General features: G+C 50.0%; 1 protein-coding gene across 1 annotated transcript; it reads left to right on the top strand.

The window, feature by feature from the left end:
* Positions 1 to 2,000: 2,000 nt before the first annotated feature.
* On the top strand, positions 2,001 to 21,730 carry LOC144135338 (membrane metallo-endopeptidase-like 1). Its single transcript, XM_077668035.1, has 4 exons — positions 2,001 to 2,188; positions 13,001 to 13,230; positions 13,635 to 13,778; positions 21,317 to 21,730. Exons 1-4 carry the CDS (start codon positions 2,053 to 2,055, stop codon positions 21,665 to 21,667), a joined length of 861 nt encoding a protein of 286 aa, XP_077524161.1. The 5' UTR covers positions 2,001 to 2,052; the 3' UTR covers positions 21,668 to 21,730.
* Positions 21,731 to 23,352: the final 1,622 nt, after the last annotated feature.

Below are 23,352 nucleotides of genomic sequence, written 5' to 3'. Positions count from 1 at the left end.
ATGGCGCAGCATCTGTCTCATATATCGTTGGACACCTGAACCGCGCCGTAAGGGAAGGAATAAAGGAGGAAGTGAAAGAAGAAAGGAAGAAAGAGGTGCCATAGTGGTGGGCTTTCGAATAATTTCGACCACTTGGGATCTTTAACGTGCGCTGACATCGCACAGCACACGGGCGCCTTAGCGTTTTTGCTCCATAAAAACGCACCCGCCTCGGGTGCGTTTTTATGGAGGAAAAACGCTAAGGCGCCCGTGTGCTGTGCGACGTCAGTGCACGTTAAAGATTGGAATTGGAATTGGAAAAAGATCCCCAGGTGGTCGAAATTATTCCGGAGCCCTGCACTACGGCACCTCTTCCTTTCTTCTTTCACTCCCTCCTTTATCCCTTCCCTTACGGCGCGGTTCAGGTGTCCAACGATATAGGAGACAGACACTGCGCCATTTCCTTTCCCCAAAAAACCGGAAAATGGAAAATTGGTTTTCAGGAAAGGAAATGACGCAGTAACTGTCACATATATCGGTGGACACCTGAACCGCACTGTAAAAGAAGGGGGTAAAGGCGGAAGTGAAAGAAGAACGGAAGAAATAGGTGCCGTAGTGGAGGGCTCCAAAATAATTTCGACCACCTGGGGATTTTCAACGTACACTGACACCGCACAGCACACGGGCGCCTTTTGCATTTCGCCTCCATCGAAACGCGGCCGCCGCGGCCGGCTTCGGTCCCGGGTACTCCTTCTCAGTAGTCGAGCGCCTTAACCACTGAGGCACTACGGCGGGTAAAGATCCCCAGGTGGTCGAAATTAATACGGAGCCCTTCACCGCGGTACCTCTTCCTTCATTTCTTCTTTCATTCCCTCACTTATCCCTTTTCTCACGGCGCGGTTCAGGTGTCCGTCGAGATTTCCTTTCCTCTCCCACCCCCACCCCCCAAATAAAGAACAATTTATTAATCTGGCAGGGTCGGATGACTCACGACTGCAATAATTAGGCTCAAACATGTGACGCACAGGCCTGATGCCGAGTATAAACACCGCTTTTGGGTTTCATTTCTCACCATTTACTCGCAAAGAGCAGAACGGTTGGACACGTAACTGACTTGAGCTTTCAGTTAGCCTCCGCGGCGGTCGTAAGGGTTATTGCCCTGTTACTTTTGAAACAAAACAGAAGTCGATTGAGAGTAACCGTATTTAACAAGCATCGTATGAGCTCACTGCTTTCAGCATGCATGAGTCGACGGTACGGTTTCATCAAATATTTGGGGCTTCCTTTCCAGATTGTCTTCAGTGGCTCATTAATGGCAAACTCGTGGAGCCGCACCATTTAGCCGGTGTCCGACCGGTGTTAGGGAGACCGAATTTCTCTAGCCCATCAGCACAGTGTGCAGCAAAATTAGGGCAAATAAAGTGCATCTCTCTTGAGTCACTCCTCGTGGTTTGACGATAACTAACCGCAATAAACAGGCACAATGCGTTTGATACCTTTTAGCCTGAGCTAAGTATTTGCGCTTAGCCACTAATAAGATAAGAGAATACTACACCTATATTTGAGTACAACTCATGAATTAAGCTACTTTTCCCCGTCAAACGTCCCCCTTCCAGCCAATGGCGTCGGCTGATTCTCACGAGCCTGCAATACGGCAATGCAGAGAGGGGCAGATCGAAGGGCATAGTCCCCTCCTTCCAATGGCCGGGATAGCCCCGCCCTACATTGCCACGCCGCTCTTCGCATTGTCGCGTTAATAGGCCCATGGAAATTGCCCGACACCATTGGCTGGAAGCAGGTTCTTTGTCGGGAAAAGGCCACTTCGTACTTGAGTTGTGTCTGACTATAGAGAAGTTAGAAAACCTTGACTTCAAAATTCGGCACTGGGACTTCCTTAAAGTTATGAAGGTAGCTTGCGGTGAAGATGTCATCCTACAACGTGTTTCTCTGTTCTGTTTTCATGACACCTCACGCATGCTCTTGGCACTTCCACGGGTCTGCTGCACCTCAGTGCTCCCGCCTTCAGTGCTGGCTTCCGTCTTTCGGCTGGCTGGGAATGTGAAGCGAACGCTTATGAAGAAGATCAATGACACCGAATGGATCCAGGGCCCCATTTGGTGTTTGATGTTTGAGAAGGCCCAGCGGCTGAAGTTTATGCTGGGCATTCCGGAAGCGATCAGCACAGAATCACTAGTTGAAGGCTTCTCCCGTGAGTGTCTTGTGACCCGCGTGTCCTTTGGTTCTGCGAAGCTCCGCACTGATGCGTTAAACCTTGGCTGGGGTGCTTCTACTCGGGATATTTTCTGATAGTTATTATCAAAATTGTCAGGCGAGTAGCAGTTTCGTTGAGTAGATTGACTAGTGGGTCATGGACAGCTATCTTACTTCGACATTACGCCAGTTCCCCATTTCTCCGCACAATTTTCTGCAGGTGGACACCACCGCCACGTACCTGAATGGGTTATTATGCGTGTTTTGTATTTATTCCTTGTTAGTGCCAATTTACTCAATGTGCGCCGGAAGCCTACACTCCAGTGCCGCGATTCTGCAGCAATGTCGTCCACGCCAACACGTTTTGCTTAAGTGCAGTGTTTATGCCACATATTGTCCACGCCAACGCATGCAACGCACGAGTTTCTGACACTACCGCCACATAGCATAAGCGTGAATATTAGTTTAACAGTACTATTAGTTTATGAAGAAGACGATGCGCAATGCACAGCGCGTGAATGTGTTGCAGTATTTGGAATTATATTTTCTTTCTAAAATCCGAATAGAGAAAGCGGAACACTTTTATTCCCTGTCCCCGCTCGGCGCCAATGCCGTCTCTGAAGCAAAATCCTGGGAACTCCTTCTTACAGCCGGCCTGTGTTATATTCAGCGTGAGAAGAAGGATGATTGCTCCAAACGGAAATTAGGGGTGAATGATTTTTGTTGCCTCGATAAAAAGCGCAGGGAGGTATGATTGGACCAACTTTTGAGGGGCCGGCTCTCACAAACACTAGTTGGGGCCCCTGTACGGGACCCCATTGGCGTTGGCCGCTGCCCTGGCGCGCTCAACCAGGAACCTTTGGGCCTGTAGGTCAGAGCAGCCGAGCGGGGTTGCCTCCTAGTCCTCCCGGGTGGGGTTGGGGTGATGGGGGATAACAGGGTTAGAGGTACAAGGCCCACAGCATGTGGTGCATGTCTGAAGACTTCTCCGCACATTGCGGACAGCTGCCCAAGAAAAAAAACGGTCGAAGTGTTTGAGAGCAGTCGGGAACCGCAAAGTATTAGTATACAGGCGGAGCAGAAGCCGCTCCTCCGCCTTTGCGAGGCCTTTACACGGGGTATATATAGGCCGTGGCCAGATTGATAGACTGAAACAATGTCTTTGAAGGAGTAAGCCGGAGTGAATTCGATATCCTTATCGTCGGGGTCAGAGGGGAATGAATGCCCGGTGAGAGACCGCGCGGGCGGCAGCGTCACCTGCCTCGTTTCTCTCAAGGCCCTTGTGAACAGCAGCCCGGACAATATTCCGGTGAGCGGGATCCCCGGTGTAGACGCTGTTTTGGAGAAGGCGGTAGGCGAGGTACACTACCGAGCCCTACTCAAGGTCCTGACTGGCCCCTCGAAAGTCGGAAATAATTGTTTTGGAAGTTCGATGAGACGCAGCGAACGCAATGGCGACCTCCTGCTTATGTTTTATGTCACAGGCGCTGAAAGTAAGCCCGTTTACTGTTTTAGATTGTTGTACGACTGCCACCGTGTACCATCCCTCATAGGGGGGGGGGGCCGGTTGCATCCACGTAGAATACGCCCGGTTTCCATCCAGTGGCGAGCCAGGGCTTCCACCCGCGCCAGGCGCCGGCCATTATGTTACTCATGGTTCATGTTCGCGGGAAGAGGGTGCACGTGATGGGCGCATCTCCACAGGCATGGAATACGTACGCGCTCTTCCATGAGAGTGGTGTGTTGGATGCGAAAACGAGCAAGGAGGCGGCTGGGCTTAGGAGAAACTAAGGGTGCCCACTAGGTTGTCACGGGAGTGGCGCTGTCTGCGCTTTTATTGGCTGCAGCTGATCGTAGGTGCCCAAAACACTAGGTGGGGTTTTTCGTAGCTTTTTGCATAGAGCTCTAGCTGCTTAATAAATGTGAACCGATCTAGCGAATCTTGCAACACCAAAATGTGAAAGGCATCTCACTGTTTTTTTTTCTCGTGTGCCTGTATTCACACCTACGGGCCGCAGCAAAAAAACGACGGTGCGCAGCCAGCTGTGGCTTCAAAGGAAACACTTTTAGTTCTGTGTATCGCGACTCCTCCCGGAACACCGCTATTCTACTTTTGTAGCGATAGCTATACTACGCCAACCACTTCGCGAGGTCAGTGTGGCTGCGCGCTGAGCCATGGCACCACCGCTCCGCCAGCTGTGCGCATGCGCGCAGTGACATCATAGCCCGTAGCTGGTCTGCACGCCACGCGCCTCGCCCGTGTGCCAACGGCGACGCACGCGTCGCCCGCCTCGTCAATTGTGCGCATGCGCGGAGTGAGGTCAGCGCACGCAGCTGGTGTGCGCGCCGCGCGCCAACGTTACGGCACGGACACACTGGCGGCAAAACGCGCGCGACACGGCTCCGGCGGCGAAAGTCTGAGTATGCAATTCGACTGAGCGAGTTCCGCTAGGCTTGCTGTAGCTATCTTGTCACTCCAGGTTTAACCAGAGCCAAACCACACCCATTTTTACATAGGTTTCATAATGTGTCATAAACCAGTGAGTAGCCTGTTCTAATTGATCGGCTGAAACCTGCTGTAGAGAGCACTACCATCACTGAGTCCGTTTATGGGAAAGCGACCACGAGCCGATTAGACATAAAGTGTGTTTATATGCTACCAGTCATTTTTAATCTTTAACTTGGTGGGTTCGTTTTTGGGGAAACGAAATGGCGCAGTGTCTCCTTCTTATATCGGCGGCCACCTGAACTGCGCCGTAAGGGAAGGTATAAAGGAGGAAGTGAAAGAAGAAAGGAAGCAAGAAGTACCACAGTGAAAGGCTCCGGAATAATTTCGACGACCTGAAGATGTTTAAAGTACACAGAAATCGCACAGCACACGGGCGCCTTAGCGTTTCGCCTCCATCGAAACGCAACCGCCGCGGTCGGATTTGGACCCGGGAACTCCGGATCAGTAGCCGAGCGCCCTTATCATTGAGCCACCGCGGCGGATAAGTTTTAACTGACTTGTAACAATCTCTTGTCGACGCGTCCAAGTACAGAACGGAGGAAAACGCGAAGGCGGGAGCATTAGTGAACATCAAAGGAAAAATAATCAGTGTTGCGTCATTGCGCACTAAGACAACACACGTAGCGGAAGAGATCGCCATAGCTCTAGCCCTGACTAAGGCCAATCGGCAGGAACTGAGTTAATGTATAGCGATGAAATCTTAAGATGCAGCTAGGGCACAAACAGAAGGATCGGCATAAGCGCCGCTAGAATCCTGTCCTAACAAAAAATGGTTGCAGTTCAGCTCAGGTAAGCATGGTTTAGCGAAATCGTCAAGATGACGTAGATGGCTCCGGCCTACTCACTCCGTCCATAGAGAGAGAAAAAAATATTATTGGTTGAGAGGGATTGATGGGTTCCCGCACAACCCCACTGCACTCAAGTGTATGTCCCGTGTGTGTGTGTGTGTGTGTGTGTGTGTGTGTGTGTGTGTGTGTGTGTGTGCGTGCGTGCGTGCGTGCGTGCGTGCGTGTGTGTGTGTGTGTGTGTGTGTGTGTGTGTGTGTGTGTGTGTGTGTGTGTGTGTGTGTGTGTGTGTGTGTGTGTGTGTGTGTGTGTGTGTGTGTGTGTGTGTGTGTGTGTGTGTGTGTGTGTGTGTGTGTGTGTGTGTGTGTGTGTGTGTGTGTGTGTGTGTGTGTGTGTGTGTGTGTGTGTGTGTGTGTGTGTGTGTGTGTGTGTGTGTGTGTGTGTGTGTGTGTGTGTGTGTGTGTGTGTGTGTGTGTGTGTGTGTGTGTGTGTGTGTGTGTGTGTGTGTGTGTGTGTGTGTGTGTGTGAACCTCGTGTAACAGGTTGCCGGCCTCGTTTCCGGGATTCGCGGAGTGCGCAGGGACCCATATAAGCTCAACATGGCGGGGGGGGGGTTCATCTGGCGAGCCTAGTATGCCAAAAGCATAAACGTGGACTCGGCCTCATGCAAAATTTAGAATTGCAGTTTTAGAGTCTGTTAAAATCTGCCGCGCTTCCATGCGGGTGATGGCAATTCGTATGGCGGCTTCATCTGCAGCGTCTGCGGTGGTGTCTGGGGGGAGATGTAGCGTGAGGAGGGCGGATGAAGAGGAGTCCACCACTGCGGCGGTTGATTCATCACCCGTGCAGGCAGCGTCCACCCATACGGCATCCGGCTCGGAGCCGTACATTCGACGGAATGCCTTCGCACGGGCTCTGCGGCGGTGCTCATGGTGGGAGGGGTATACATTTCTTGGCAGTGGCTTGATGACCAGCTCTCGGTGAAGGGGTCGAGGAAGGGGGAGGAGGGTTTGGTTGTTGGCCGGTATTCCGATTCCGAGGGAGTCCAGGATATATCGGCCTGTGGAGGTTTGCGTAAGCCTTATGTATTGGGCCTGTCGGTGGGCCTCCACGAGTTCCCCGATCGTAATGTCGAGGCCCAGGCCAAGTAATCTGTCTGTGGTGGTTTTGAGGGGATGAAGTGCGACCTTGAATGCCTTGCGGGTCAAGGCATCCAAATTTATGTCGTGTTTGGATAGTTGCAAGTATGGGGTAGTGTAGAGCAGACGGGCGAGGACGAAGGCGTGGATGAGGCGACAGAGGTCGCGTTCCTTCATGCCTCTATTATGGCCCGAAACTCTGCGAATGAGATGCGATATCGCGCCTGCAACTTGCTCGAGTTTCTTGAGGGTGGTGGTGTTTTTCCATCGTTCTGGGTATGCGGCCCAATACGCGGAGGGTGTCAACCTCCGGCACCGGTCCCCATTCAGTTCGATGGCAATGGAGGAGCGGGGTGAGCTTTGGTTCTTAGGCCGGATAAGGAGCAGTTCAGGCCTCTGTGGCGAGCAAGACACTTCGATGCTCCGTGCATAATTTTGGGTGAGGGTGGCTGCTTCCTATAAGGAGTTCTCGATGTCGTCGTCGCTGCCGTGGGTGGTCCACCATGTGATGTCGTCGGCATAAATAGTGTGCTTGAGGTGAGGAACAGTTGCCAATTTTCGGGCGAAGGGAATGAGGGTGATATTAAAAAGGAAGGGGAAGAGGACGGACCCTTGAGGGGTTCCGATACTCTGAAGCGTGTAGGAGTGTGAAGAGAGGGGACCAAAATGTATCTCAGCCGAGCGGTCAGTGAGGAATGTTTGAATGTAGGCGTTCGTGCGCGCACCCACATTCAATGGAGATAAGGCAGTCATGATCGCCTGATGTTCGATGCGATCAAAAGCTTTAGAGAGATCCAAAGCTAAGACTGCTTTGCTGTGACCAGGCAGAAGCGGGTCGAAAATGTCGTGTGTCAGTTGCAGCATGGCGTCCTGTGCGGACAGATGGGGCGGAATCCCACCATGCTATACGGGTATAGATTGTTGTCCATCATGTGTGTTGTGAGTCTTGCTAACACAACATGCTCGAGCACCTTCCCGAGGCATGAACTTAGCGAAATCGGGCGAAGGTTTTGGAATGTAGGTGGTTTGTTGAGTTTGGGTATGAGTATTACCTTCGCGTGGCGCCAGGGCTGTGGGAGGATACGCTCCCTCCAGAATTCGTTGAAGTATAGCGTAATTTGGACGATCTATTGGTCGTCCAGATTACGGAGCACGGAGTTTGCATCAGGTGCAGACCAAACCACAGAGTTGCTCCGGAGAGTCAGGAAGGCCGCTCTGACTTCCGTCTCAGTGATGTCTGTGTCGAGTGTAGGATTGGCTGGTCCCTTCCCTTACGACGCGGTTCAGGTGTCCACCCATATATGAGAAAGATACTGCGCCAATTCCTTTCCCAAAAACCAATTATTATTATTATTATTATTATTATTATTATTATTAATATTATTATTATTATTATTATTATTATTATTATTATTATTATTATTATTATTATTATTATTATTATTATTATTATTATTATTATTGTCCTGCGTAGGGGGGTAGAAGTGCGGGGCACCCAGAGAGGTGTATGTGTTCTGGAGTGTGTTTATGAGGGCCTCGGGATTGTCAATGTGTTGGTGTGTGAGGCGTGTCACGTGGTGTTGTGTTGATGGATTGCTGTCTGTGGGGTCGATGAGGTGTCGGAGGGGATGCCATGCGCGTTTGCTGGACAGTTTTCCGGCGATGCCGTCACATATCTGTCCCCAGATGGATCGGCAGAGCGCCTCCGAGTGTTGTTGGATTTGTGTCTGCAGCGCGGCCCGCCGCTTTTTAAGTGTCTTGTTATATTTATTTCCTTTCCAGCGTTCCAGGAGGCTGTGATAAGCCTCCCAGAGGTGTGCTAGGCGGGTGTCCAAGGTAGGGGTTTCCGTGGTCGTTTCAATGTGTTATGTGTTGTGGTGAACGTCATGCTTGACTGATTGCATCCAGGCGTCGATGTCTGTGAAGGAAGTTTCTAGGTGGGTGGCGAGGGCAGCGCGAAGTCCATCCCAGTTAAGCAGTTTGTGTGTTGTATAGGCGTGACGGAGTGGTTTGTACGGGACTGTGATTTGTATAATGTAATGATCACTGCCCAATGTATGTTGAGTTCTGTTCAAGGTAAAACCGCGAGTGTAGCGGCTCAGCGTCAGGTCCGGACTCGTGTCCATGCTGACATTGTTGCCGATCCGCGTGGCCATCTGAAACGTGTTGTGAACCGTGAGTTGGAGGTTCTGCAGGAGCAGCCAGAGCCTGCGACCTCGATGCGTCCTGGTTGTGTATCACCAGTCAGTCTGCTGACTGTTGAAGTCCCCACCGATTAGCAGACGATGTTTCTCTGCTATGGGGTGTAGCTCTCGCAGAAGTGATTCTAACAAGGCCATCGGCTGGGGCCCGAGGTGGTATATATTTGCTATAAAGATTGAAGCAAGTGTATGTGTGTGATGTATAAGTTCAGTGATCACGCAGGGCGTCTCAGACGTGATGTGATGAGTTTTGTAGTTGAGACTGCGGTGGACGAGTGTCGATGCCCTGGGTGTGCTAGTGGTGTTTGTGTATGTAGATGTGCAACTGGGGAGGATTGCCCGGTGTGCAGACTCCTGGAGAAGAAGCATGTGAGGAGTGGGCGTGAGGATGGGAAGAAGTTGCAGGGGTGCGGCTTGGCCCGGAAACCACGGCAGTTCAAACTTAAAATGGGGAGAGAATTAATGTTCCGTTTTGCCATATTGGACAGTGGGGGGGGGGGGGGGGGTTGAGGAGGGGAGTGGGACGGGTGTCAATTTTTATGTGTTGTTCAGGAAAGGGGGTTTGTGATTGAGGGGGTAGGGTGGGAGGAGTAGAGGTGGTCTGAAGTTGGGCGAAGCGATGGGTAAGGTTATATGCGATGAGCTCCACCATCTCGGTAAGCATAGCGTCCATGCGCTGCTCAAGTTTTTCGCTGAAAGTGGAGGCAAGGTGATTGAATCTGGCCTCAAGGCGGGCGTCAAGCCCTTTTAGATTGTGGTCAAATTTCTCATCGAGTGCGGCGAATTTAGCGTCTATTTCCGGGGGTATGGGAGGCGGTGTGGCGTCTGAGGAGCAGTGCTTCTTTGCAGGAGGGGTGCTCGAAGTGTCTGTGAATGTGGAGGTCGGGTTAATGAGAGAGGGTGCAAGCTTAGTAGGTAGAGGAGTGGTGGGAGTGCTTAGAAGGAAGGAGAGACGGCTCATCTCGTCGCACAAGGCCCAGAGTTCCTGGTCTCTCGGATCTCCTTGGGAGGACTTGGGTGGCGGCGCATGACGGGTGGCGTTGCCAGAAACGTGGCCTACCCAAGTGAAACGCGAGGAGTTTTTGCTGCTGTTCTGTCGGTTTCTGGAAGTTGACAGGGAAACCGTCGAGCTGCGTCCGTTGGCTGTGCTTTGTTGATCACAGCGGGACAGCCGGAATGTAGACAGAGGACAGAGAGCGTTCCTCGGGGACCCTTGTTTACGGCACCACGCCTTGTAATTCAACAGCCTAGCAAGGGAACAATATGAAGCGAGGTGCTGGAAGTGGTAAAGAAACACACACGTCTAATGACAGCTGATCTGGATCATGAGAGGGAAAAAGAATTGGTGGACGCTTAAGCTTCGTCTTTAAGAGTGAGACGCGACAGCGTGTCGCAGCGTTGTCGAGGAGTACAGGGAACGCCATCGCCCTTTCAGCGCGACGCGTAGCCCGTTGGACAATTTAAGGAAAAGACGCATGTCGCACATATCTCGGCGGACATCCGAACCGGGCTGTGAGGGAAGGAAAATGAAATTAACAATTCCTTTTAAGGAAAAGAAATCACACCTGTCTCACATTTCTCGCTGGACACCTGGATCGCGCCGTAAGGGAAGGAAAAATCGATCGATCGATCAATACATCAAATAATTGATCTATCAATAAATGAATCAATCATTCATTAATTCAATCGATCAATCAATCCATCCATCCATCCATCATTCAACCAATCCTTAACGCTGTCGCGTTAAAATCCCTCCCCTTACGGCGCGTTTCAGGTGTCCGCCGAATTGCGGCATTTATCGCTCACGGCCAAAGATGCCGACGCCGACGACACCGGCTTTCCTGCGACACGAGGCTTCAACGCTATCGCGTTAATAACTAGAAGGATAAGAATGGGCTGGAACGCATATGCCAGGTTCTTTCACATCATGAATAGCACTTTACCGATATGCCTCATAAGAAAACTGTACAACCGCTTGTCGGAACTCACCTACGGGGCAGAAACGTGGAGGCTACCGAAAAGGGTTCTAAAGGACAACTCAGCGAGTCACGGGAAGAAAAATGATAGGTGCAACGTTAAGAGACCGGTAACGGGCAGCGTGGGTGAGGGAACAAACGCGGGTCAATGACATCCTAGTCGAAATCAAGAGGAGGAAATGTGCTTGGGCAGGGCATGTGATGCTAAGGCAAGACAACCGCTGGTCCTTAAGGGTAACGGAGTGGATTCCAAGAGAAGGCAAGTGTAGGAGGGGACGGCCGAAGGCTAGGTGGGCGAATGAGATTAAGAACTTCACAGGCATAGGGTGGGCGCAGCTGTCAAAAAACCGTGTTAATTGGTGAGACGTGGGAGAGGCCTTTGCCTGCAGTGGGTGTAGTCAGGCTGATGATGATGATGCCTTGCAGTTCCCAGTTCCGGACGGCAAGTCACGTGGTTAGTCACGCGGCCACAGCTGCCAAGGCGGCGGTACGCGCAGCGGTCGGCCCAGCGGCGGCGCGCGGTTGCAGACGATGGTGATCATGATACCAACTGTATTTTCCACCAGATAATGAGGCCCCCTACTCCCCATTCCCGGCACACAGGCCTGAGTGACGGGGGCTGGGGCCTCGCGATTAGAAGCAGGCAAAGAGGTCTTGACTCCTCGAGACTGCTTCCGTCAGGTGGATGGCTGCTGTGGCGAGTGACGTGCTATGTCACTTGGCTGCCACACCTCCACCGCGCCTCCACATGAAATTCAAAATGTGGTGCCGATGGCCTTTGCCGATGGCCTTAGCTTGACAAGGCTTGTAAAGCTTTCGCTTTAAAACAACACAGACGCGGAACTAACAACACAAACATTCAACAGCATCATTTGGATACCCGACAATGGGGTTGAGGGAAATGCCATCGTAGACACCGTTGTCCAAAGGTTTACACACCGGAGGACGGGTTTTCCGGTCGATCCCTTCAGCACGCCAGAATATTAAGGCAAAAGCATTTAGTGGCTCACACTCCTGGTCGAGATCCGGTCCGTCCGTTACATCGGCAGCCGAAAGTCGTGACCGCGGAAGCGGCGTCATACCCACACTTTTATCTTGGCCAATTTGCACCAAAATCCATGATAACCCCCTAAATTTGGCACGGGCAACCCCCAAAATTGGCCCGGGTCACACCAGTAATTTTACCTTGCCCAATTTGCAACAAAATCAATGTCCAGCCTAATTTGAGTTTGACAAACGCTATCGTGACCGCAAAATTTGGCCCAGGTCACCCCCGAAATTTGACCTTCGCCGATTTGCACCCAAATAAATGTCCATCCTAATTTGACTGCGGCAAACACCATGGTGAGCCCAAAATTCGGCCCGGATCTGCCCCGAACTGGCCCACCCACCCCCGAAATTTGACCTTGGCCGATTTGCACCAAATAGATGTCCAGCCTAATTCGACTATGGCGAGCACCATGGTGACCCCCAAATTCGACCCACCCGCCCCCAAAATCAGCAACAGAAGCAGTCAAAGTGGTGCAAAAAGGTGACAAGCCATACACACACGGCGCATGCGCAGTTTTCACTGTAACCGCTAACTTCATTCGCAAAACAGAGGCAGTCAAAGTGGCGCGGTAAAGGCTTTCGCCTCGCGCAATTTATATCGCCAAAGTGCCCCTGAATTGTTTACGGGGAGGCAATGGAGGCGCTGTTTGGGGCGCGATACAAGTACAAGGCTCCGGCGGACAACCTCAGCAGAGAGCAGGGCACCACGCTCAGACGACTGCGAACAAACAATTACCCGATCAGAGTCGTCATAAAATGTGGCCGAAGAGATGTGAGAAAGAGTGCGTGTTATGTGGGGCTACGCCACGATGTACCCGGTCAACTGGGCCTGTGAAAAAAGCCATTTACTACCCAAGATAACTGACCCTAGTCTATAGAGCAGTGGGATGCCCTCCTGACTTACTGTAGCCCGAGCACGTAGGAGGCCAACTGGATGCTAGAATAGGGAGTACCGACCACTGAAGCTCCAAATCTGTCTCTCCCTCACTCCCTACGCCTTAAATCTTCTCTTCCGAAATAAATTACTTTTACTGTTTCCACTCTCTAAATCTTAATATATTTTTGTTTTACTAATGTACGCAGAAAATATTTGCTGCTAAGCTTATCTACAGTTGACTGAGTGGCACTTTGTTGGTCGACGTGGGTGCAGAGGAGGTCCCGGATGTTGGCGGGAACTTCACCGCTCCTTACCTGGCCGCGCGGCGTGTCACGACGATGAACGCATACTGGTGGGATTACAGCTTAGGCTTCAACCCAATCCTCGCGAACGCTTACTACGATCGTCGACGGAGAAGTGTCCGCGTCATGGGCGCCATGCTACAGCCACCGGTGTTCATTCCCGGGGCTCCGGCAGCGTTTAACTACGGAGGTATTGGGCAGGTACGTTTGCTCGTGCATATGGCGTCGTAAGCATTCGTATCCTGAGAGCAGACCGAACAGCATAACGCGATCACAGTTTCGTTGCTTCTTAAAGGACGCCTTTCTTTGAAAGCGACTCCTTAGTTGTGCCCTGTTAACTGGCACATTTAATTGTTTCAAGCGTCGCCATTCACAGAAGGCAGGCCCTGAGGCCCAATTTCTTTGACGCTATTGTTCTAGAAACCAGCTTCTCAGATACACCCACCTCAATTCACCTCGCCGTGATTGAACGCTGTAGATAAAGATCCGTGTTGTGACATGTGGCCGCTTTATCGTTTATCCAGCGTCTTATCACATAGTATCCTCTGTTTCTTTCGTTTTCGAAGTAGGCGTTTGATTGCCTGTTCATTCTGCGGCGTTCGCAGATCGCTGCCCATGAACTGACGCACGCCTTTGACGTTTCAAACGTAGAAGTGAGCACCTGGTTAGAATGGTTCAAATTGCAGAACACTACAACGCATCAGCTGTACGCATCGAAAGTGCTGTGCCTCCGGTCGTCTTATATTCAGGTACGTAACTATCCTGGGCGTTCAACACATACGGGTTTAAGATAATGTGTTGAGGGGAGACGGCAGAGCATTCTGACATCAAAAGGCAGCATAGCAATTACTCTTGAGACAGGAAAATGTAGAGAAATTGTTTTGAGCTGATACTGCCGCGACAGCTCAAAAGGCGAGGGAAAAAAGTGCTGAGTAAACTGCGCTGCGGCCTACAGAAAAGAGTTGGCGAGCGCCATCATGTTGGTTGCTCCTTCCACACCGGTATAGTGAACTAGAATACTGGTCTAGTGGCGCGAACGGGAGGGCACGGACGTACTCTTTGGCGTAGAAGCCACCAGATGACGCCACTGCAACTTTTTGTAGCGGCGCCGTCACTGCTGCTTCAGGAACTTTTGTATGTTTCTCGGCATCGTCGTAACGGTGGGGTGCATAATACGCTCCTAGTTAAGCAACTTGCATGCCATTGGCTTCACCTAACTTCAACGTAACCTCCTAGGCACCTTTTTTTTTCTCACCATGCCCCTTTGAGCATTTTGGCGATGATTAAAAATCGCGTCGCTCTATGTCGTCTGCTACCGACAAAGTGCAATGCGAATTGATCATAGTTTTGCTCGTGGACGTAATTTTTTTTAGGTGCATCTCTTACTGAGCTAATTTTGTTTACATGCGACTATTGAGCTACCCTAGTGATTCATCTGTGAGGGCACTGTTCGAGTTATCTCCTAATTAACTTTTCCTGAGGCGGTTCAGCGGCCTCAAAACACATTTTATTGACAAAACTTAACCCACAATTAAAAACATTTTCACCCCAATTTTAGGCAAGGCTTGCCTTGTAAGTGCAGATATTTGCAAAATAAAAATTATATTAAATCTTGGCTTCCTAGCGGGCGCATTCTTCGAGCAACCAGCCGAAATTATGTGCAATGAAATTTCACCTTAACAGGTCCTTTCCAGGTCTAAGCGCACCGACTAATTTTCTGGTACTCAGAATCTTTTTTTACTTTCGGTCGTTCAAAAATGGAAGGCGGTTGTGGTATGTAAAAAGTAGTGGTAGCTAGGCACTACAGCAGTGAGCTCGGCTGCCAAATTTTCACAGTAGCCAGAGAGCCAGAATCTCTTTTTGCCTTAAAGACCTGTACAGTATCAAGGGTACTGTCTGCATGTAGCTTTATAAGAGGCTAAAGCATGCCATGCAAGTATTTTCCAGGTCAGCTACAATTTGTAGAAGGGGCCCTGCAGAGGGACGAAAGTCACCCTTGTCGTTCATGCGAGTGAACTGGCTAGCTGGAGTTTGCTGTCGCTTCTTTGGCCATTAAGAAGCTAATTCAGATAGCCTTCACAGCCTGTCTTCAAGATGCCATCTTTCTTTTTTGCTACATAACCGCACAGCTAACAATACGAGCGCACATAGACGAGACGTACACATGAGCGCTCGTGTGTGCTATCGATCGCGATGGAAAGAAACGCGAACAACCCGGCGCCTACGCTCTCCACTGTTGGAATTCATTTTCATCGAGCTTTTACCTCGGTGGTAAGAAAAAGGCGTTAGAGTTATCCTAGAAATCATTACGGACGACTCTGGCGTCTTTTAGTTACCACCGAAGTAAAATCGCGATCAAAAGAAATGCGAACAGCGGAGCGCCTATAGGCTCCGCTTTGTTCGCGTTTCTTTCGATCGCCCCTTACCTACTGTCTCTGCACCCTCGAATTGTAAGCGCTGTGTTTTAAGAATGATCCACCACCAAACACGCCCAAGCTTCTCCTTTAGAATATTTGCCGCCTGTCACTTTATTCTGCAGTGCAAATGGAATGGTGACGAATGAAGAAGGCACCGACCAAAAGAAAAGATGGGATGACGTTTCGGCTCCCCCACGGGAGCCTTGTTCACAATAAGGCATAAAGTAGCTTCGTCCTTTATTTATACACGGCGCACGAGCGACCTCAGACACCTGGCGTAGATTGGGGGAAGTTCCCGTCATTTCGATTGAGCGTGTGCGCTGTCGTCTGAAAAATCAGTGATTCCAGATAGAGCCGTCACTTGCTGTCCCTTTCTTTTGCAATCACACGTGCCTCGGCCCAGTCTATGTTGTGTGCGGCGGAAGCCGAGTGCTCGGCAAGCGCATTTTGACCTGCGCGCCGGTTTCTGACGTCACTCTGGTGATCCCGTATTCCTCGTTCAAAGTCACCCGACTCGCCGATATACACAGATGGGCAGTCCGCACAGGGTATCGAATACACGACACCTGGGAACTTTTCTTTCTTTAGCTTGTCTTTGACGTGCACAAGCCGACTCCTCAGTTTTCGAGCTGGCACATGCGCTGTCTTAACTTCGTAGGACTGTAATATGCGCGCCAAAGGTTCGCTGATGCCAGGAACATAGGAAATCGCGGCTCGTTTCTGGGTAGCGGGACTAGCTTGCAGCCTAGGACGTTCCATTTGGCGCTGTACGGAGTCCATGACGTGTACAGGATAGCCACATGTGGACAAGCAACGCCGTACACGCACATCTTCAGCAATCTGGTCTTCTCCTCTGGAACACATTTCTTTTCGTCGGAGCAGCGATGACACCACAGAACGTTTCTGGCAATCAGGGTGAACGGACTAAAAATGTAGGTACCGGCCGGTGTGCGTGGGTTTTCTGTAAATGGTGAAATTTAGACGTGAGGACTGTCTGGAAACGAGTATATCTAAAAATGGGAGGCGGCCATTGATTTCCTCTTCAACGGTGAACTGTATGCTAGGCTCCAAACTGTTGAGGTGAGTAGTAAATTCATGCAATGCTTCTTCAGGATGCAAAAGCAGTCGTCCACGCACCTCAGGAATACTTTTGGGACAGGCGTGAAGGACGCAAGAGCACGGCCTTCGATTTCTTCAATGGCCGAGTTCGCAACTGTCACAGAAATCGATGCACCCATGGCGGCTCCGTGAATCTGCCTGAACGGGACATCCTCAAAAGTGAAGTACGTGTTTTACAGGCAAAATCTCAGAAGGCGGGTCAGGTCATGCACATCTATCGGGGTTCTTTCTGGCAGTGATGGGTCTGATTCAAGGGCAGCGGTGCATGCTTCCACGACAAGGTCAATCGGCACACTTGTGAAGAGTGACTTTACGTCGAATGAAACCATGATTTCTCCGGCGTTGCTTGAAAGAGACAGCAAGTCACGGCTCTATCTGGAATCATTGATTATTCAGACGACAGCCCTCACGCTCAATCGAAATGACGGGAACTTGCCCCCAATCTACGCAAGGTTTCTGGGGTCGCTCATGCGAGGTGTATAAATAAAGGACGAAGCTACGTTATGCCTCATTGTGAACAAGGCTCCCGTGGGGGAGCCGAAACGTCATCCCATCTTTTTTTTTTGGTCGGCGCCTTCTTCTTTCGTCATGTACCATCCCGACCAGACGGGTTTCCGTCCGACTCTAGACTTCAAGTGGAATGGTATGGCGGTATTTTCAGAATTAAGTGCTGCGCCTGCTTCATCTGCATGTTGCCTGCATCTAGAATTTATCAAGGTGCTGCGTGCCACTGGGACAGCTTTGATGGCCAGCATCTGCGTACAAAATGGCAATGAGGATGCCAGGCTCGAGGTTTCCCGCAGAAACTGAGTGGGAAAGGTTGTTAAATGCAAGGCAGATTCCAGTATAACTAGGAACGTCTGCTCAGGCGCAGGGTATGGGTATTGCAGCCAGAACGAAGACTGGCGCACAATTCTGTTAAGATGCCCGGTTGGATCCTGGCTCACTCTACTTGCCGTCAGGTAATTGAAACCTACACGTTTTATTAGGTGCTCCAACAGTGACAACACGTACGCTAGACAGTGTCACACGCACTCCTGTAACTGTCGACTAGCTTATGAAAGCCTTTCATTCCATTAGTCTGGTTTTCCCACGCACTCAGCTAGGTGTGACAGAAATAAATGAAGCCTAACAGATGCATAATTGGGACCTAGAACACCAGCAGTGAGCCGCGAAAAAGCAAGTGCTGAGCCGTTCCTACTGGACCCGGCCAGCATGGCGGCAGAGGGGCGGAGCTTAAAAAGGCGCGGTAGCGCCCCTTGCGGCGAAGAGAGGCGTTTTGCTTCAGCCGATCTGCTGCCGCGCGCCTCCGCTCGCGCCACTAGACCACTATTCTAGTTCACTATACACACCGGCTTCCTTCTGTTTTCTCTATATCCTTCTTCTCTTCTTCTTGTCCACTTCTTGCACTCTTCTTTCTAGTTCTGATTTTTTCTGCTGCCTTTAATTTGATTGGCATGAATGTGTTTTAAGCACCTAGGATTGGCGTCGAGCGGGGCAAACAGCTACAACGATCTTCAGTCCCACGAGGGCTGAAGTTGAGCTCCAAATAACGGCCCCAGCCTGAATGGCAGGAAAAGAAGGAAACATAGATCTATGTGTCTTGCCTTCATTTTCTCCTCCCTGGCGCTGTTGAAACAATATCGTACATCAAGTTAGGGCGAAAAACGCATAGTTGGGAAATACAACTAAGGAACTGATCACATGGGCGCCGCATTTAATAGCGTTATTAAACATTTCCTAAGAATTTAGTTCCATTTGGCAGGAAAAAGTTCGAGATCACTGAAGTAACCCGCATCGGTGTAACGCGAAAGCATTGACACCTCATTGGCACTCGTCGCCTCTATTTGCTCCTCTTTGCCCCTATTTGCTCCTCTTTTCCTCTATTGCCCCAATTTGCCTGGGAATTCGTGCAATTCGTCTAATATCCCTCCTCCCATGTTTCGTTCCAAACTTTCAAATTTGGCGCCGCGTGTTGGCTCCGTCCACACTTCCGGTCACGTGGTACTACACTTCCGGCGTTTCAAATTTGGCGTCACTTTTACTGTGGCCCCGACCACTTTTTGCGCGTTTTTGGCTCTAATCAACTAACTACTCATTAGATCGTCACCAAATATTTGCACCGCATCTTCACATCACCCTCCTTCGATCATAACCACTTTTCAGACGTTCTCTATTTATAGTTCCGCACAATGGCTACGGACATGTTTTGATGACGCCAAACCGCCTACATAGCCTAGTAAAGCTTTCGCTTCAGTAAAACATCCTTGGCACACAGCGTACATAAGGGATTGAAATAATAATAATGATAATATTAATAATAACAATAATTGGTTTTTAGGGGAAGGAAATGGCGCAGTCTCTGTCACATATATCGTTGGACACCTGAACCGCGCCGTAAGGGAAGGGATAAAGGAGGGAGTGAAAGAAGAAAGGAAGAGAGAGGTGTTGTAGTGGAGGGCTCCGGAATAACTTCGACCACCTGGGGATCTTTAACGTGCACTGACATCGCACAGCACACGGGCGCCTTAGCGTTTCGCCTCCATAAAAACGCCGCCGCCGCGGTCGGGTTCGAACCCGGGAACTCCGGATCAGTAGCCGAGCGCCCTAACCACTGAGCCACCACGGCGGGTGGACTGAAATCCCCGAATCGTATTTCAGCCCTAAGTCGATCGAACTCTCTCGAATCGGCTTTGCCGGACCGTTCATTCTTAGACCATCGCGACGTGCGGAAATGACTGCACCGCGTTCGAGCTCACTTATAAAAAATAAGACGGTTTTAGGGGTGGCCTTCGTTGTGTCTGAAGTTCGCAGCAAACGGGCTTCCTAATATTGCAGCTAAAATGCTAACAGCGACCAAAGCGGCGCTTCTCTTTTTTAGACTTCCGAACGTGCAGTTATATGTGGTGTTTTGATTCGCATGCAAAACAAAGCAGCATATATAACTGCACGTTCGGAGCTCTTCAGCGCCTCCTTTTGCTCCTTCACAAGATCCTTGCTGACGAAAAGTTGATCTAAGACGCGATGCAGCTAAGCACGGCAGAAGCGTTCACGGCAACTGGTGACAGGTCGCCCTTGCTTCCTGTGCAGAGGCAATCCAAGGGGACGCGTAGCTCCTGGTATCTGGAGGTCTGCACGGACAGGAATTTTCCTTTAGCTTTGACCGGTCGAAACCATGTGGAGTCATTGCCAAAAGGCTTCCAGATTCACTAAGTGACAGGCGAATGGCAGGGCTTTCATAGTCGTAAACAAACCTGGTGATAATGAGAGAGCTCGGCGATTGATGTGCATGTCCCACCAACACGGTTGTATAGTCTGAATAAGGCAGTCGTTACTAAAGCTAATAATATGTCGAAGCAGAGTGAAGTGCTTTTTTTAAGCGAAATTTATTGCCCCAGGGCATCAATGATGAGTGAAGGTGTGACGAATGATGTAGTAGAGATTAAAAAGAATAGAAAAAATTTAGCTGATTTGATGATGTCCAGTAGAGAACGATGGTACGGTCCCTGCGTCCAGACAATGTATGAAGCAGGGTTGCTTGGTGAAAGACCTGCTACCATCAGGTGCCGGATTCTTGTAGGCTTGAGAGCTGGGCAGTCCCACATTAAGTGATGAATGCCGGCCTCAATGTCCTCGTGTTTACATATCGGACACCCTGGCCGCGGAAGCAATTCTCGGTACTCAGGCCACTTCCGAGTGATGGCTGGTACGACGTATTTTTATTTGGAGTGACTGAGTTCACCATTTGTCGCTGTCATGAATGACATATGTTCTATTGGCGACGAAGCCTGCAGGACGAAAAAAACAGATTTAGGTGACTAGATGTTACAGTTTACAGCGTTCATCTAATTTCTCTACGGCGCTTTGCAGCACATAAGTCTTGAATATTACATGTGCTGTCGCGACTCGTCGGTTGACTATTATACGTGCAGTCTCGACCAACGTGCCATAAACCAACCTATTGGCTTATCTAGCAAACCAGGTATCGTGGAGACTTTTCACCACGGTGCAACAGCGCACGACCACATATCGCAGACTTCACTCCGTTCGCTATACTTCAAGGTTCGTATGCAAGCAGGTGCTTAGAATTTTTCCAGTGCGTGTCTGGAGCTTCATGTCTGGAATAAAAAAAATTATTTGTCTCACCCTTTCTTGATATGTTTTTTTTACGCAAATTACACTCATGTAGGCTCCGCCCTCAGTATCGTTTCTGTGCTATAGTATAATAGGACTCAGTTGTCAGCTTGCCTTTTTGTCGGCTCTGTTCATCGCATGTTCAACATTTTCAGACAAAAAAATTGAAAATGGAAAAATTCTGCGATACTGTTATGGAAATATTGAAATTTATGGTCTATTGTTCCGATATCAAGAAAAATCATTGTTTTATAGTGTTCAGCCGATCGCATCGAGGAGTACAGACGGCCATAGAAAACCGATGGTGAAAACTTTTGACGATATTAAAAACGTTAATATAAAACCATGCAAGACTGCCGTCGGTTGATCTGCCATTATATTGATTGTTATAGTGAAATCTTGCGTTATAAAAAAAATCGCATTCATAAAAGGTTTCCCACTCAAAAAAATTTTGTCCAGAATTGTTGAGTATGGTGCCTGCGCCCTCTGCGTTGATGCTTCGGGTATCCAAAGCTAGTCGTTTCTTTCTTCCTTTCAATCACTACCATCTGAACCATGTGCGTCGAAAGGTGTCCTTTTCGCTGTTAGTGCTTGCAAGACCTTTTCTCAACGTGCAGGCTGAATCTGAAACAAGAGATAGAACTCTGGACACGCGAACCGACAAGGAAGGGTTGGTCGACTGCATGGGCGTCCAGCTGGCGTACGCCGCCTATCGGAGTCTTCCGGATGCGGAGCGCCGGGAGACCTTGCCAGGAGTCGACCTCACCGCCGAACAGATTTTCTTTGTTTCGCACTGCCTCAAGTGGTGCTCCTCAGTTCCAGGAACTCGGCGTGCGCCAGGTGGTCTGTACTGGCACAGCCGGTCACGCTGCATTGTGCCATTGAGAAACATGGCCCAGTTCTCCGAAGCGTTCTCTTGCAAACGGGGTGACCCTATGAACCCCGTCAAGAAGTGCAGCTTCTGGTAGAGTCGTGAGACTTAAGTGAACGCCGCAGCGGTCCGAATTAATTGTAGTCGAATATTACGTAAATGAAGAGCTTGTGGCTGAATTTTTATCGCGACAGTAAAAACTGAATAAGTCGTGCAACCTTCATTCCTTTAGTTAATATTTCTCTACCTTCTAATAATGATCGATGCTTGCCATGTGCTTGTAAAGTGTTATTTTTAATATTACAATGTACCCTTCAGCTTTAAAGAGGGTTTTCATGTGGGTAAGGCGACAATAAAAAACTTCAGGGGCACATTGACCAGCTTAAGTGCGCAAGGCAAGAGCCTTTAAGAACCTCGCGCTGCGTTGATGGTGAAAGGGGAGCGCGCTAGGAGGCATCCGGCTGCTTCGACTGCCAAGGAGCGTCTGCCGACGAAAGGGTTCACGCGACAGCGGCGCCACTCTCGACGCATGCGCAGTGCGAGACCGCCGCAGTTGTGACTACTAGCTACTAGTGACTTGGCTACTGGCTAATGTTGGCTGTTGGCGAAAGTTTCGGTTAGACTCGGTTTCGGTTGACGCCATTTGATTTACAGCTATAGTGTGGCCGGAAGCCGGACGCCATATGAGGCATTAAAGGCTTTGGCCTTGATAATGTTGCCCAAGGAGAACTTCATATGCCTTGGCAGAAAGTAGCTTAGTCTTTAGCACGCTCGGCTGCGGAAAGGAAGGATGGTGGTTCGAACACCGCCGTGCAGAAGGATATTTTTCCTTGCCGAGTGGAAGTAATTTGATTGACAGCTATGTGTGATCGGACGCCGTGAGTATGAGGCATTAAAGGCATTCGCCTTGATAATGTTGCCCAAGGAGAACTTCTTATCCATTCGCAGGAAGTAGCGTAATCATGGTGCAGCGTTTCACGTCTAGGTTTTTTGCCGTCAATAGCCATGCTGTGGGCACATCGGCTGGCTGTGTTCTTCTTTTTAAAGAAGGTACCGGGGCTAGAGGTACACGGTCATCAATCGTGCATTTTGGGTCGAGATGTGTCCCTCGATTTCTCGCTGAACAAAATTGAGTGTCGTACTGTTTGCATGTACGCGCCTAATGCGCTTGATGACCGAGCCATGTGTTTTTGGGAATGTAGAATAACGGCTTCGTACGGGCAGATGGCTCATTGTTATGGGCGATTATAACTGTCCTGAGCGCGCGCGAGAAGACAAGCACCCGAGGTTTTCGAGACAAGAGCACTGCAGTGTTTTTCCGAATGATTGAGAACTGCAACCTCGGGGATGTGGCAGAATGTCTCGAAGGAAAACGTGCTTTACTGTAAAGTATACCCGATTCAAGGGCTCAAGCCATGCACGGCTGGACCGCATTTATGCGTTTGTGGTTTGGTTTGGTTTATGGGGTTTTAACGTCTCAAAGCGACTAAGGCTACGAGGGACGCCGTAGTGAAGGGCTCCGGAAATTTCGAACACCTGGGGTTCTTTAAGGTGCACCTGTGGATATCGTACCTAAATGCAATAGTTACCGAGTGTCACAAAATTCGGCGCATATTCGAAAGACCGACGCTGCGCATAAGCAATCGCGCCGGCGCGATAAAATAAAACAAAAATCCAGCGTGGAAGGAACCCCGGAGAGCGCGTAAAGTTGTGTGTGCTGCTGCCATTTCCACTCAGCTCGCCGGCTCGGCGCCCAAGGAAACATGACCGCGCCAGCCGTCG

This window comes from Amblyomma americanum, chromosome 5, assembly GCF_052857255.1.
Source record: "Amblyomma americanum isolate KBUSLIRL-KWMA chromosome 5, ASM5285725v1, whole genome shotgun sequence".
Taxonomy (NCBI): Eukaryota; Metazoa; Arthropoda; class Arachnida; order Ixodida; family Ixodidae; genus Amblyomma; species Amblyomma americanum.
The sequence above is the reverse complement of the archived record's forward strand: the minus strand, read 5'-3'. Positions and strand labels throughout refer to the sequence as shown.

What these genes read in the sequence shown, in the direction of transcription:
- LOC144135338 (XM_077668035.1), top strand. Translation starts at nt 2,053, where the DNA reads ATGAAGAAGATCAATGACACCGAATGGATCCAGGGCCCCATTTGGTGT. An exon ending in ACTAGTTGAAGGCTTCTCCC is followed by an intron (nt 2,189 to 13,000) that starts GTGAGTGTCTTG and finishes ACGTGGGTGCAG; the next exon opens with AGGAGGTCCCGGATGTTGGC. An exon ending in ACTACGGAGGTATTGGGCAG is followed by an intron (nt 13,231 to 13,634) that starts GTACGTTTGCTC and finishes CGGCGTTCGCAG; the next exon opens with ATCGCTGCCCATGAACTGAC.